The 17,024-nt window shown below is 39.0% G+C and overlaps 1 protein-coding gene across 6 annotated transcripts in view; it reads left to right on the top strand.

Annotated features, from left to right (window-relative positions):
• Window positions 1–17,024, top strand: part of DIAPH3 (diaphanous related formin 3) — a 509,936-nt gene that overhangs the window by 144,316 nt on the left and 348,596 nt on the right. For all 6 annotated transcript variants that reach the window (XM_058683514.1, XM_058683521.1, XM_058683534.1 and 3 more), the window contains 2 exons: window positions 758–894; window positions 4,143–4,248. In XM_058683514.1, the coding sequence (XP_058539497.1) occupies window positions 758–894; window positions 4,143–4,248 (243 nt within the window). The remainder of the gene's footprint in view (window positions 1–757; window positions 895–4,142; window positions 4,249–17,024) is intronic.

The raw sequence follows: 17,024 nt of genomic DNA on the forward strand, positions 1-17,024 counted from the left end.
CCAAATCTTCTTTCAACTTGTGCCCATTTTATGAACTCAGCATTACTATCTAGGTGTGTGTTATGTAATGTGGTCACCACCTGTGGCTATTGAGCACTTGAAAGGTGGCTTGTCTGAACTGGGATGTGTTGTAAATATAAAACATGCATTGGGTTTTGAATACTTAGTTATTTTTTTTCCTGTCTCATCAATAAATGTTTTATATTGATTATGTTGAAATGATAATATTTTAGATATACTGGATTAATTTGATTAAAATTTTACTTTTTTATTGGAAAACTAGATATTGTGTGGGTGGTTTTCATTATATTTCTCTGGGTTAGAGCTGATCTGTGTATTTACTTGTGTGGTATATCCCTTACCAACCATCCTTCCCAGGAAAGCTCCTTATGGCCTCAGTGTCCGGTACAAAAACTGACTTTTTATTTTGTGTGTTTCTGTTGGGAAATCTCCATTTTCCTCACTGTTTCTCCCTTTCTCCAGTTGGATACTTAGCTTTCTTAGTAATTGTAAGTCATACTATTGTAAAATCACCTTTGAGGAGTTATGTTTGGTTGACTATCATAGTTTTTGATGTGAATAAGTCTATGAATTTTTTCCAAGATGTTATACATTCCTTATAGTTTCTAGCTTGTACAAAGTAAAAAAAAAATATTATCCTATAAACTTTTTTAATAACTGTATTTCCTCTAGGGCACTATTTTTTTTCCCCCAATAAACTGCTAACATTTAACCTCTTATTTCCAAAATATTATAGTATGGCTTGGAAAGAATTATGAGTGAAGAGAGGAGTCTTTCTCTATTAGCCAAAGCCATCGATCCCAAGCACCCAAGTATGATGACAGATGTGGTAAAACTCCTCTCTGCAGTATGCATTGTAGGGGAGGAAAGCATGTAAGTCCTCTCAACTCATTTCTCTAATTATATAACAATATAATTTGATTTACTTAATGTTTTCATTATTCTATTTTAGACCAGAATTTACTGTTAATAAATGAAGTATTACTTAAGCAGCTGATTTAGATTCATAATTGTCTGAACAGAAATGTTTGAGTAATAATTATTTCTCAATCAGTATAATAGTTATGGGCTAACCTTTTTCTATGAAAAACTTATTTCTTCATCGTATTTAAGTTGTTCCAAATTCAAACCCTAAATAAAAATTCTCAACAAAGACTTAAAAAATATGCAATTGGATTCTGTTTCTTAAGTGATTTTTGTTTTCCAGATAGAGTTAATTCAAATTGTAGGTCATGCAATTTCCCTTGTAAAAGCAAACATCATATTTTTTGAAAATCTGTTTGTAAGGCAGATTTTAAAAATGCTATTTGTGGGGCACCTTAGTGGCTTAGTTGGTTGAGCCTCCGACTCTTGATTTCAGCTCAGGTCATGATCTCATGGTTCATGGGCTTGAGCCCCCGAGCCTCCCCACTCGCCCCACTCGGGCTCCATGCTGGCAGCCTGGAGCCTGCTTTGGGAGTTTCTCTCATTCCCTCTCTCTTTGCCCCTCCCTAGCCCATGCTCACACTCTTTCCCTCAAAATACATACATAAACTTAAAAAAATAATAAAAGTGCTATATGTAATAGTACTTTACTGGTTGAGGGTAGTCTTTGACCATAAAATACATCCTGAAGTTTTAAACTTTAAAGACATTATCCACACATATTAGGATTGTAAGCAAAAGACCATTGCATACATATTAAAAGATAATTATAAAGATAAATCTCCACCCCCCCTTTTTTTTTCTTTTTTGAAAGGTTGGGATTCTTATTACAGGAAGCATTTAAAAATTATTTAAAATATCTTTTAAAAAGGGTGAAGATATAAAAACAGAACAACCTACAGAGTAAATAAATAGCCCTTTCATAAAGGCTAGGTAGAGAGGCCTGTAAGCAGAACCTCCTGCACGCATTTGAAAATTGTCTTTGTGGCGACCCTCCTGGGCCTGGCAACTGTTGAGCTGCTCTGTGTGGATTATTGGAGAGTCAGCAGGCAAGACTCAGGCCCTGCCCTCGGCTGCACGGGTAGCTACGGTGTGTGTCCACAGACAGGGATGTCCCCCCGTGGCTACATGAGTAGCTACAGCGTGTGTCCACAGACAAGGATGTCCCCCCGCAGCAACACGGGTAGCTACGGCGTGTGTCCACGGACAAGGATGCTCCCCGTGGCTACATGAGTAGCTACAATGTGTGTCCACGGACAAGGATGTCCCCCCGTGGCAACACGGGTAGCTATGGCATGTGTCCACAGACAAGGATGTCCCCGTGGCTACACGGGTAGCTACGGCGTGTGTCCACGTACAAGGATTCCCCCATGGCTACATGAGTAGCTACAGTGTGTGTCCACGGACAAGGATGTCCCCTGCGGCAACACGGGTAGCTACGGTGTGTGTCCACAGACAAGGATGTCCCCCTTTGGCTATGTGGGTAGCTACGGCGTGTGTCCACGGACAAGGATGTCCTCCCATGGCTACACGGGTAGCTACGGCGTGTGTCCACGGACAAGGATGTCCCCCTGTGGCTATGTGTGCAGCTATGGCGTGTGTCCACGGACAAGGATGCCCCCCGTGGCTACATGAGTAGCTACAATGTGTGTCCACAGACAAGGATGTCCCCCCGCGGCAACACGGGTAGCTACGGCGTGTGTCCACGGACAAGGATGTCCCCCTGTGGCTATGTGGGTAGCTACGGCGTGTGTCCATGGACAAGGATGTCCCCCTGTGGCTATGTGGGTAGCTATGGCGTGTGTCCATGGACAAGGATGTCCCCCCGGGCAAGACAGGTAGCTAGGTGTGTATCCATGGACAAGGATGTCCCCCTGTGGCTACACGGGTAGCTACGGCGTGTGTCCATGGACGAGGATGTCCCCTGTGGCTACGTGGGTAGCTATGGCATGTGTCCACGGACAAGAATGTCCCTTGTGGCTACGTGGGTAGCTACGGCGTGTGTCCATGGACAAGGATGTCCCCCTGTGGCTACACGGGTAGCTACGGCGTGTGTCTACGGACAAGGATGTCCCCTCGCGGCTGCACAGCTAGGTGTGTGTCCATGGACAAGGATGTCCCCAGCAGCAGCGCCAGCATGTGAAGCCAGGTACAGCTGCACCACATTCCCTTAACTGTTTCAAAAAGACCATAGTAACTTTATTGTAAAAACCCTAAGAGGGTATTTAATATCGACACACAAGATGCACCTAGTGCTCTCCCCTCCACCTTTCTTCCTCTCCTCCTCCCGCTCCATTCTCCTCCTCCCTCTTTCCACCCATTTCTTGTGTCTTCTCTCTTCCCTCTTGCCTCCTTAACACCTTCTCCTTTCCTTTCCTTTTCCCTCCTCTTGGCCATCTCCTTTCTCTCTTCTTTCTTTACCCTCTTTCTCTTTTTCCTCCTCTTTTTTCACCTTCCTCTTCTTCTACTTCTTCCATATTTATTATTTCTTGACTTCATAATAGGTTATTAAAATGATACAGATAACATTTACAGACTACACGTTTACGTCTACAAACTGACCTACAATACACTAGATCGTGTTAACACTGTTCTTTAAAGGTGTAGCGACTATAGATCTTTAACTGTTACTTTTTATGTGTGTATTTTTATGTGCATATTTTTTATGTGCGAATGTGTGTATATAAATCCTTACTACTGTGTATTTTTGGCTATCAGACTTCATTTACACTGAAAAGGAAGTAGAGTGTAATGATTAAGGAAACCAGGACAGTGCTCACCACAAAGACTGTCTGATTTCAGATCCTTGCTTCATCATTTAGGAGACGTGAGACCTTAGAAAAATTGCTTAACTTTTTTCTCCCTCAGTTTCTTGCTCTATAATATGGGACAATACCAACTTCATAGACTTATATACATTAAAAAGAGTTAATATTTGTAAACTGATTTATATAATGCCTGATGTGTAGAAAGCACTTTATAAATGTTTGATAAGTTATCCTCATCATAGGGTTATTAGGCATAAATGAATTAAAACATGTAGCTAGTACTTGATACATGCTATGTACTCAGTAAGCTTTTAAAATGTTGCTGGTTCTGGGAGTAGTGACTCTGGAGTTGAATAGATCAAGCAGTTGTATTAAGGCATTTAGATTATTTGCTGTTGGCAATTTAATTAATTTCAAATTTTCTGATAGCCTTGAAGAGGTTTTAGAAGCTTTAACATCAGCTGGAGAAGAAAGAAACGTTGACAGATTTTCATCTATTGTGGAAGGTCTCAGGCATGATTCAGCTCAGCTGCAGGTAAGTTTCAGGTATAATCTTACATATTGTTTTATAACTGTTTTCTGACTGGCTTATATTTAAGTACGAAACCCTGCATGCCATTGAATGTTTTATAACATTTCAAATAAATGTATAGAATTCTAATGTGTAATATATCACAATGTGTTCTTATAGTTATAACTTGGTGTATACCTGTTATTATTTCCTTGGGTTACTTTCTTAGATGCTGACTTCCTAGGGATTTCTATAAAATCGATAATCAAAGTCCATGAATTCTTTATTTTCTGTTAGTCTTACTACTTGATAATTACAACTTTTTATGAAGTTTGGACAATTAAGTGAATTACGGCTTTTTGCTGAATTATTAGTTTTTATATCTGAAAAGTTAAGAGTTTGCATGAATAATAAGGAGACCAAGGTACACTAGGATTTTCAAAGATATTTAAATATTTAAGTGCTATTGGGGCACCTGGGTGGCTCAGTTGGTTGAGTGTCCAACTTTGACTCAGGTCATGATCTCGTCAGGCTCTTTGCTGACGGCTCAGAGCCTGGAGCCTGCTTCCGGTTCTGTGTCTCCCTTTCTTTCTGCCCCTTCCCTGCTCACACATTGTCTTCTGTCTCTCAAAAATAAATAAATATTAAAAAATAAATTAAAAAATATTTAAGTGCTGTTATAGAAAGTCACTTTTTTTTTTTTAAGGAAGTTATTTTTAGACTTAACTAGTATAGTGTCCAAGCTGTATAACTAATGTTTATATAATTTCTCCTTTTTTTTTTAAAAAAAAAAAAAAAAAAAGAGGGGTTTTGTTTTAATTGCTGGAATTGTTAGTTATTGCTAATAACCTGAGTATCTTTAAGGAAATAATTAATACCTGACTCCCACCTCTGGATATTTAAAAAATTTAATTGGTATGACTTGGCTATTGAGATTTTTAAAGATTCTCAGATGATTCTAATGTGCAGCAATGATTAAAAACCAAAATGTGCTAATAATAGCTACAAAGTAAATTTATTTCCCCCTTAATTAGTAAAAAACTTCTAGTTTTAACTTTTATTTAAAGGTCTGTGCAGCTTGGCCTCTGTATTATTTTTCATTGTGGTAGGAATAAAGAAACCAAATCTTACGTTAAATTAAAAAAAAAAGATAGTATTTGATGAGCAATCAGAAAATTTTAGAGATGTCAAAATTTAAAAAATGTATTATGGTATTTCTGATGATGGTGTTTGTGATGATGACCTTTCTGATGACAGTGTTTGTGAATGGCTGGTGAGGAACCCTGTTGTGATTTGTTTCTCTGGGCAACAGGTAGGGCTGGAGATCCGAGTATATATTCCCTAATGCATAGGTCCTGTTACCAGAGCTTCTGGAAAAAAGCCTCTCCTTACTCATCAGGGCTTGTCAGAGAGCATGGGAGTAGGGGCCTGGGATGTGTTATCACCTCTGATGTGGACCTTACTCCTTCAGATTTTTCATATGTATTCTAGAGTCTTAGAGTCTACAGTGTGTATCCACGGACAAGGATGTCATTGCTCTCATTTCCCTTCTCTTTTTTTTTTTTTTTTTTTTTTAAATGTTTATTTTCTTTGAGAGTGTATGGGCGGGGGTGGGGCAGAGAGAGTGGGGGACAGAGGACCCAAAGGGGGTTTTACACTGACAGCAACGAGCCCCCTGTGGGGTTCGAACTCATGAACCGTGAGATCATGACCTGGTCCAAAGTTGGACACTCAACTGACTAAACCACCCAGGAGCCCCTCCCTTCTCCTCCTTTCTCATCTGGCCCCAGGCCTCCTATTTACCACAAGCCTAAGGAAGAGTGAACACAGAAAAAACTTCGTAGAGAAAAGCTGATGACTTTACCTGAATTTTCCTTTAGTACCCAGGTTACCTTTTACCCGTATAATGTTTGTGCAGATAGCAACAGGTTATCAGATGAATTTTGGTCATTTGCATAGCATATTAGAGATCATGTCCAGTTTTTAAAATCTCACTTAGGAAATGTAATAGTCACATATAAACTTTATCCCCTAAATACTTTTTGTGCTAGTGTATACTTTTTGTATTTAATAATACATACATCCCAAGAGTGGAAGGGATGCTGTCTTGGAATGGAAGGAGTAGACTTCTGAGTCAGATAGCTTGAATTTAAGTCCCAGCTCTTCCCATCCTGGCTCTGTGACCCAGGATCATGCCCCAGACCTCTTCTTTGCCTCCATTTTTTTTTTTTTTAATTGTAAGATAAGGAGACTGTTGATCACTACCCCATGGTTGATGTGGGGATTATATAGATTAATGTATTTAAAATGTTTAGTTCATTTGCCGTAAGAGTTGAGTAAATGGTAGACTTCAAAAGGAATTTTGTTCAATTAACAACAGTGGAGATTGGAGACTGAAGGCAATCTTCCTTTCTCAGAAACATTAGGGGTGTTGATACTAAAATTGTTACATAATTAGAGGCACCTGGGTGGCTCAGTTGGTTAAGTGTCCAACTTCGGCTCAGGTCATGATCTCACGGTTCATAGGTTCAAGCCCCACTTCGGGCTCCGTGATGACAGCTCAGAACCTGGAGCCTACTTTGGATTCTATCTCTCTTCTCTCTCTCTGCCCATCACCTGCTTGCATGCACACTCGCTCTCTCTCAAAAATAAACAAACATAAAAAAAAGAAACCATCAAAAGATTTTTTTTTTTTCAACGTTTTTAATTTATTTTTGGGACAGAGAGAGACAGAGCATGAACGGGGGAGGGGCAGAGAGAGGGAGACACAGAATCGGAAACAGGCTCCAGGCTCCGAGCCATCAGCCCAGAGCCTGATGCGGGGCTCGAACTCACGGACCGCGAGATCGTGACCTGGCTGAAGTCGGACGCTTAACCGACTGCGCCACCCAGGCTCCCCAAAAGATTTTAAAAAATTGTTACATAATTAGAACTTAGCAATACCTGTGAACATATCTCAGATTAACAAAATGTATGCTCACATACAACCTGTTCATGTATTTTTATAGCAGCTTTATTTGTCATAGACTCAAATTGGGAACAACCCAGAAGTTCTTCAACAGATGAAGGGTTAAACTGTGGTACACCTGTATCATAGAATAGTACTCAGTAATGAAAAACAATGAACTATTGATATATACAACAGCTTAGGTGAATCTCCAGAGAATTACCTTGATTGAAAAATGCCAGTGCTAGGGGCACCTGGGTGGCTCAGTCGGTTAAGCGTCCGACTTCGGCTCAGGTCACGATCTCACTGTCTGTGAGTTCGAGCCCCGTCGGGCTCTGTGCTGACTGCTCAGAACCTGGAGCCTGTTTCAGATTCTGTGTCTCCCTCTCTCTCTGACCCTCCCCTGTTCATGCTCTGTCTCTCCCTGTCTCAAAAATAAATAAAATGTTAAAAAAAAAAATTTTTTTTTTTTAAAAAAATGCCAGTGCTGTTGGTTACACACTTTGTGATTGCACTTATATAGCATTCTTGAAAGAACCAAGTTTTAGAGACAGAGAACAGTTTAGTGGTTGCCAAAGATTTGGGACGGGTCTGAGAAAGTGTTGGGTGTGACCATAAATGAATGGCAGCAGGGAGTTGTGTGTGGTGAAACAGTTCTGCATCTTGATCGTGGTGATGGTGACAAACGTACACATAGGATGAACTCACATAGAACTGTACATATACACACAAATGAGTGTAAGGCTGCTAAAAGCTAAGTAAGTTCTGTGGGTTGTACCAATTTCATTTTCCTGGTTTTTGTGTTGTATTATAATCATGCAAGGTGTTAGGAATACCTAGGATCTACCTGAGCATTTGTTTCTTTTTGCAACTTTCTGTGTATCTACAATTATTTCAAAATAAACAGTTAAGAACAAATCTTGGTAAAACTAAGGTCCCAGTTTATAGCAATATTATATCATTTAACATTTTAAAGCTCTGTCTGAGGAAAGGGGTAAAAAATGTCTTGTTAAGAACAAAGCCGTTTTGGGGTGCCTGGTTGGCTCAACTGGCTAAGCACTTGACTCTTGGTTTCCACTCAGGTCATGATCTCATGGTTCGTGGGTTTGATCCCCACATCAGGCTCTTTGCTGACAGTGTGGAGCCTGCTTACGGTTCTCTCTGCACCCCCCCCACCCCCCCGCCCCTCATCTCTCTCTCAAAATAAAATTTTAAGAAAAAAAAGAACAAAGCCATGTTTAATCTAGGTAAATAACATGATTGACAGTTGAAAGGTGACCATTATAACCTTAAAATTCGTTATTTGCCTATTAAATTTGTTTTGGCTATCAAACATTGAGGTACATCTGTTGGAACTTTAAGAATTATAACTGATTACCATATGAACCTGAAGGCAAACTACATGTATCAAAAACATTCTTGGGTATATTTAGTCATTTCTATTATGGTAGTTACTCTCATTGCAGGTGCTACCATATGGAAAGATGATTGGTGTAGTTATGATAAATTTATATTTAGCTAGTAAATATCTATACAATTCTCTGAAAGAGAATAGTCAGTTAACAATTGAGAGTGGATTACTAGTTTAAAGACGACATTAAGACTTGAAGAAATTTAGGGGCGCCTGGGTGGCACAGTCGGTTAAGCGTCCGACTTCAGCCAGGTCACGATCTTGCGGTCTGTGGGTTCGAGCCCCGCGTCAGGCTCTGGGCTGATGGCTCGGAGCCTGGAGCCTGTTTCCGATTCTGTGACTCCCTCTCTCTCTGACCCTCCCCCGTTCATGCTCTGTCTCTCTCTGTCCCAAAAATAAATAAAAAACGTTGAAAAAAAAAAAAAAGACTTGAAGAAATTTAAACATTTATCTAAAGATCTGATATAAATTTGAAATGATTTTTTTAACAGCTTTATTGAGATAAAATCCACGTATCATAAAAGTTACCCATGTGACGTAGACAGTTCAGTATTTTGTGTATAATCAGAGTTGTGTAGCCTTCACCATAATCAACTTTAGAACCTTTTATTTACCCCTAAAAGAATCCCCCCACCCTACCCCTTCACGGTCAGCCTGCAATGCCCTCCTTCCCTCTAGCTCTAGGCAACTGCTAATCTACTTTCTCTCCCTATAGATTTTCATATTCTGGACATTTGATAAGAATAATACAATATGAGGTCCTTTCTGACTGATTGCATTCACTTAACATAATATTTTCAAGGTTCATTCATGTTGAAGTATGTGTCGCAACTTCATTTTTTTTCTGCTCCAAATATTATGCGTATTGTATGGATATTCCACATTTTGTTGATCATTTGTCAGTTGGTGGACATGTGAATTGTTTCTGCTTTTTGGCTTTTATGAGTAATGCTGCCTGTGAAAATTTGTGGAGATGATTTCTTTTTTTTTTTTTTTTTTTTTCTTCTTTTCAATGACTGCTTGTTTGCCGTATTTAGTGTTAGGGGAATAAGGGTGGGGGCAGGGCTAGCAGCAACACCTCCCCTTGATAGTTGTTTAAATCATCTGATTCAGTTCTTGAGAAATTTTATACCAAGATCTGGGTGGCTGATTGTATTTGCTTTTATGAAAGTGATTTGTTTAGTTGTAAGTAATTATATTTTGTTTTATGGTTAGTTGTGTTATTTTTGAAACACTAAAATTTCTTCATACAGTTTTTAAAAGTTTAATTTTCATTGAGAAGTGAAAATTCATTTTAGCATTTTTTTCCCCATTTTTCTGATAAGGCCAGATTAAATTTGTATGCTTTTGATGATGAATAAGCAATGGGAAGAATTTTAATTCTTATTTTCCCTACTCAACCCTTTTGTTGTGGATTTTTATTCTGGAAGGAAGGTTTCTCATTATTACTAAGCCTAATATATGAAATAGCTAGCAGGTGGCAAGCTTAAGTTAGGAGTTAAAGGTACTGTTTTCCAGATAACTAAGGGAGAAGGGTTGTGTGTTGGTGGGGGGACGGGGGGAGTAAGTAGATTGTCTTTTTGGGGGTTGCTGGTTGTTCTCTGTTTCCTTTAAAAAGATCATGCAACACTTTAATAATATCTAAAAATACTTTTCTCTTTGGATATTTCTGAATTTTCTACAATAAAGTATATTTTAGAGCTAGCTCATTATCAATTTGCCCATGAAACTATTGAGTACTAAGTGCCCATTTTATACCATTACCTGTATACTTTGCATTGATTGAAATGTGCTAGGCTGGTGGATATTAGCAAATCACCAAATTAAAAATAAAACTTGTTTGTCACTGAATAAAATAGAAACCAATTGTTTGCTTTTAAATTGGAGTAAGTGGGAGATGGTAAAATAAAAAAAAAATCTCATTGTTCTTTTATTGCAAAGTATAACAAAGTACTTTTGAAAGGAGTGTTGTTAGATTTTTTTTTTTTGAGTCTGATAATAATGAAGATAATGTGACTGCCTATGTTTTTGATAGAACTAAACATAACTTTCATTCCTCCCACGCATATAGTAGAGAAAGAAAGTGAAAAACTGAGTCCCAGAAATAAGTTAAAATTATTCTCAGGCCTTAGAGAGTCTTACCTATCAGAAAAGAAAGTACAAATATAAATATCAGACTTAAATTATACATTACTTTTTCTCAAGTGTATCAGAGAGATGTTTTCAGCTTCAAGCAGCATAATCCACTGTGGGTAATTTAAGCAGGAAATGGTGCTGGATACCTTAACAGAACTTGTGGGAGGGAACTGTGTGTGGATGGGTATTACAGACGTAATGTAGAAGAAATGCCAGACAACATCCGTGAATGTTCTAAGGGAAAAACCACTCCCAACATTCTATTCTAGTCAGCACCTGAGACCCTAGAGCAGACAATAGTGCTTCTGCCACAGACCCAAACCTTTCCTCATAGGGTCCGGTCTTGAATATGTATGATTGTCCTCTCATATTGACACAGTCTGCTTTCCCAGAAGAGGGTTGGAATAAGTGCGGGTGAACCAGTCCCTAGTTTCAACCACATGTTGAATTTATCTATTATTTTCGTTTCTTTCCCTTTATTTTTCTTTTCCTTTCTACGTGTATCTTCTCCCTTCTCATTTTAGAGCCGTAATTTGCTAGAGTATCGGAAACATTATCTGGATTCTAAAGAGTTTGTCCAAAGCTTTGCTGTTGGTCGGAGGACTGTTTGAATTGTGGCAGATTTTTGTCAGGAAAGGAATCAAAGGGTGGTAATCCTTGAGTTTTTTGGGGTGGATGTTTGGCTTTGCTTCTGTGTACATGTTTTCAGGCCTGTGGTGACAGCGTGCTACATTTTTTCCTATGATGTCTTCCTCTTTCAGTCCTCTTGGACTCATGGGTGGGGAGTGTCAAGAAGATGAAGGGTCTGTGATTTTGTGTCACTTATAAGTTAATGTGTTAGTTTGCCTTGTTAGTCTTATGCATGCTATGAGAAGACATAAATGCCTGGGTCGAAAACAAAGGACTTCATTACCCACAGCAATAGTAGTGGCTCAAGTACAGCTTTGTATCAGCCTCAGTTTCCAGTTGCAGTGGTTTGTGTTTTAGGAGAGAAACCTTGAGTTTAGGGAATTCAACTCTTCCATCACAGGCAGCGCTTTTTTTGATTGATAAAAGCTATGACAAAATCTCTTCAGTTTATCTCAGAGTATTTAATTAAAGCTCTTGGTCAGCCGTACTCTAAACAGTAAGTTGAGGCTAGCCTGTCATATGGACCTCAGCCAGGCCTTCCAGGTCCTAGATCCAGTCAGCTAAACAAACCCCACAGACCATCAAGGTCTGACTTTGAACACCAGGAGGCTTTTTTCTTAATTTTTTTCTGTTGGTTTTTCCACCTTGTCTGAGGTAGTCAGGTACAGAATGACATATTAGTGATTGCACAGACTTCCCCTGGTTCAGCAAGAAGGAAGTCTAGGGCAATACTTTTATCCGTAACAACCCTGGCTAGTGAGTTGAATCTGAGTGCTTTCTGGGGCTAATGTGTGGTATCATTGATAATGTCAACTAAAATCGGGGACAGATTTCTTAGCACCTTTTCCACTTGGGTGATTCCCATCATAGGGATAACTGCCTGCATGTATACATAAATAACTTTTTTCTCCAGGACCAACGGTAGCCTCAGTTGGAGAGTGAGCTTGTCATGGTTGTCTGAGGACTGCACGGTGTACCGCTAGCATTTGCTTAAACACTTGAACATCTCTTATGATCACCTCTAAGGTGAAAGTTGGTGTTTTTCGAGAGACAAGCAAGTTAATGCCTTGCTTCTTCATAAGATATGTGGTCTTGAATGTCCACATGGTGCTTCTGGAATGAAAGCATTGTTTACAGTTATTGGAGCCCCCCAAATGGGATCTTTATCAAATAGGTGGCTAATGGGTAATAGTGCTTAAAACGTGGCCTCCCAATTGTCTGATAAACAGTAGGATTCCCAGTTCAGGATAAAATTGAGTGCAGGCCTTTGTTTTGGAGAGTCTAAAGATAGGGTGGGGATGCCAGGTTGTGCTACAGGACAGGAACTCTGAATTTAGGAAATCCTAATCTTTTATAATGGGTTGTAATTGTGCCTGCCTTTTGCTCCAGAGACATTATCTTTATTAGACTGGACATGAAGCATGCCTACCCATTTGCCGTTCAAACTTCCTTGAAAAGTTCATCCAGAAAAATGGCAGTCAGTGCCTTGGCTTGCAATGCATGCAGAAATGTAAGAGACCCATGGTGGTGCACTGTCATGCATTGGGGAGCAGACCACTAAACCTTCTCTTGTCACCCTCTTATTCTTCAGTCTGTGCTCTTATTGTTTTTCCTGTCATTCATCGTACCTTGGTGTAGATAGAACGGAATGCATCCTTCATTAATTTTGGTTCATGTGGTACTACAGAGTATTTTTCTCTACCTTAATTACAGACTGAGTGGACAGTGGACAAGAGTAGCAGATTATATCCTTCCAGGATTCGGTGGACTGGGGTGAATGATAGATATGTCTTTCTAGGATTCCCATAGATATTGCTCTACCCTGAAATGTATTTTCCAAAGAAGCAAAAGGGAGAAATATAATCCAGGTCTTTCTTGTCTCAAGAACTGTTACAAGAGGAAAATAAGGTCTCAAACATATTCAGACACCTGGCATGTACATGGCGTTAACGAATGTCTCATGCTTACATACTAAAGTGGATAGGGTGCTCACATTTAGACAACAAGAAGAAAAAGTGAAAATCTCTGTTACAAAAGAAGTTTCATGTATAATACTTAAGAATCAGAAAAATTGGAAATGATATTCTCCGCAACTTGCTTTGTAGAACAAGGCTATGTTAATCTAGGTCCTTTGAGAAGCAAGTGATTTGATCAGCAAGGAGCTAGGGGAAATGCCTACTAGAGATCTGGAGAGGGCTGGGGCAGGTGGGCAGATGTCCAGCTCAGTGCACACTTGACCCCAGGTGGAGGAGAGAAGGAAGGAGGCTTGGGGGAAGTATCTTAGGCTGCTGTGCAGTTCCGGGAGAACTTGGCAACGTGGTTGGGGAATCCTCAAGTCAAAGCCCTTCATGTCCTGTCTCACTATTCTTGCTGTGTGCAGACACTGGCTGGGAGAAGCCGGTGGGAAGTGTGGGTTTGACTCAAATCTTGTGATGGATTTCACAGGGAGCAGCTGGGGCTGGGCTGTTAGTCATTTATACTCCCTGCAGTCAAGGAACTGCATTCCCATGGCTGTTGTAAAGGCACAGTTTCTCTTAAAAACAAAATAAAAAAAGCCTCTTCAATTTCTGGATTTTATTGAGTTCAAATACAGAATAGATATTTGTAAAATTGATTGGATCACATTTTCATATGTCTCAGAAAGTAGGAAAAATTACCTTTAATTGAGTTATAGTCACTGTACCTTGCAATCTGTTATTAGACAATAATTGAGAAATAGAACATTGAAACAAATCATGGGTTAAAATACCCTTTTAGATACAGTCAAGTTTATTTGCTTCTGTTTCTTTTCTTTTCCGTACCCCTGAAATGCTCAAAATATTCTCAAGTTTAATTTTGCTTAAGACCAAATAAAGTCCTCATTATAATAAATAGTCCTACCTTAATTTACTATTTTGTCTTGTTTCAAGTATCTCCACCCTCCCCCACAAAATTACTAACCGAAGTTTTCAGTTTCAGATAACTTATTCTCACCATTAATGAAGGACCCAAATGAAGAACAGAGAGTATAGAAAATGTATTTTTAGGATTATTGTGGAGGCATTCCAGAAGGATGCAGAGATCAGTTTAATTCCTCTCTGTTTTGTTTTTTTTTTTTAATTTTTTTTTTTAAATGTTTATTTATTTTTGAGACAGAGAGAGACAGAGCAGGAATGGGGGAGGGGCAGAGAGAGAGGGAGACACAGAATCGGAAGCAGGCTCCAGGCTCTGAGCCATCAGCCCAGAGCCTGATGCGGGGCTCGAACTCACGAACCGCGAGATCGTGACCTGAGCCGAAGTCGGAGGCTCAACCGACTGAGCCACCCAGGCGCCCCAATTCCTCTCTGTTTTGACTACTTCTATTGAGGTTTACATCAGTAGGATTCATATGTCAATATGAATCAAAAGGTTAAATGTATTAAAATGGACTGGTAAATAATAGGCCATTAAGCGAAGACATTAAACATAGTGGGACAATCTAATGTGACCTCATATTGTCATATGGAGTACACACTTAAGTATAAATTGTGGCGAACATTTTTGTCTAGCACATACTGCCAATTTTCTGAGTTTACATAATAAATTTATTCAGTTATGCTATAGTAGATTGCCAGAAAGATAAACTTACTTCATGCTTCAGAGGTAACTGCACAGAGTTTCATAATTAAACAGTCAATTAGTTAATTATTCAGTGACTGCTGTGCGCTGAATTATACTAGGACCATAAAGAAGTATACTCCTGCCCTTAAGAAGCTTATACTTGGGAATCTGAAGATAGCTAATGTTTCATAAGAAAAATGCAGTAGTTAAGGTGTACAGCAAAATGCATGAGAGGACACAGAAGAAATTAATGCTGTTTCAGAGGGAAGTTTCTGAATAAATATTTAAAAATCCATTTGTTTTTCCAGTATTTCTATACATATAAATCGTAGCCTCTTGAATCCTGCAGTTTATTTCTCTGTGTTTATGTGGGTTCTATGCAGGTACCTTGGACTCTGAGTTGTTCTTTGTGTCTATAATTGACAGAGCAATGAACTGGAAGTTAAAATTATAGAACTTGACATCTGCTGATCTACTTAAATGTTTCTGTATTTGTCCATATAATGTAGTCTGGTTAGTTTTTATTCTGAATTAATGCAGTGCTTTTTAAATTCTTTGGAGTTTGTCTGCAGTAGAGAGGAACTTCATCTGTAAGCATCATTTACTCATTTTAACTTGAGAAATATGAAATTTGTGCAAAGAAAAACAAATGATTTCAGCAATGGGTTAGGAAAGACGGAGAGCAGACTAAGTTGTATCTTCCAAGCCCATGTAATAATTATTCACAGATTCCGATAGAATTTCTATGTAAGTACTTGACTGGTACTTGTTTATAATGTGAATTTAGCTTGTGCAGCTGATATATTTTCAGTGTCATATAGCCATCGTTTTACTTGTAAAAACATCTACTTGTGTTTAGAATGAACATGTTGACTGAAGTGTGAGCTTTCTTTTTTGTTTTGTGTTTTGTTTTTAAAGTATGAGCTTTCTAAAGAATATGCTTGCTTTGGCTTTCAGATATCTTCTCAGTTCCTTCGGCACAATCATGGAGAAGGCATTTTCTGTGATGGCCTTCGAAAAACTTGGATGAGCTTTTATGGTTGGGCCTCAGGCATCACACCTGTTAGGGTCCCTTGAATTTTCTGCTTGGAGTTTTGCAAAAGGGTCAAAGGTTCTTGTTCGAAGTTTAAAAATGCATAAAGTGGTTTTTTCTCCTCATATTTGTTTTCAGCATAGTGATAATTAGCCATAGTGCAATTGTGTACCAGAGGAAATTTAGGTGCTGTGTATTCACATGTGAGCAAACCTGCCTGTTTTCAAGGGCAGAAAGCTGCTTTGCTGCTGAAGTGATGTACATGGGGCATCTTTCTTTCTTTGTCTTGCCGATTAACCTTTTTCCAGGTCGAATGATTTTTCTTTGATCATTTGCTTTGTTCCTAAGATTGCCTTGGAACAGCTCTATTCCTCATATTGAGTATCTTTGAGATTTCTGTTTACGGTTTATTTACTTTGCCCCCTGTTGCGTGTCTGTGCCTTCTAGTCTCCTGCACTGTTTACATTTCTCTCACTATTTATAATTACAGCTCTGGCTGTGCATTTTCCTCATCTTTGTCTGTGGGCTTTGCCAGCCCCAGTCCTTACAGTGCACCTTCTGTTTGCCGCTGCTCTTGAGGAAACCTTCAGCCATCCTAAGCCCTAGATGGACATACACACACTCCTCCAGCTATAACTTTTGTTAAATACTTTATTTCATGCAAGCCTCCTTTTTGATAATTAAGGTAAGAGTAACAAAATGAGCTTACAGTATTTGCTTTCCGAATCATCAGAACTGAGTCCATGATTTAACACCTAAAGAGAAGTGCCTTACTCGCTGAAACCAAAGGTTAATAACCAGTATTTCTAAAGTATAAAGATGTGCTTGGAGCAAGAAGAATATTTTAGTGCCGATCTTAATGGTATGCTTTTGTTTGCTGATTGCATATGGTACCAACGAGAAGGCAAGTGTTGTCCTACTTGGGACAGCAACTCTGCCTTTTTATAGAAACTGTTCTTATCAAGTCACCAATTTGCCAAAACCAATGTTAATTTATTGGTCATCTTATTTGACCTATTAGAGCCTCTGACTGAGTTGATCACCCTCTCTGTTGAGAAACTTTT

Source organism: Neofelis nebulosa, chromosome 1 (assembly GCF_028018385.1).
Source record: "Neofelis nebulosa isolate mNeoNeb1 chromosome 1, mNeoNeb1.pri, whole genome shotgun sequence".
NCBI classification, from domain to species: domain Eukaryota; kingdom Metazoa; phylum Chordata; class Mammalia; order Carnivora; family Felidae; genus Neofelis; species Neofelis nebulosa.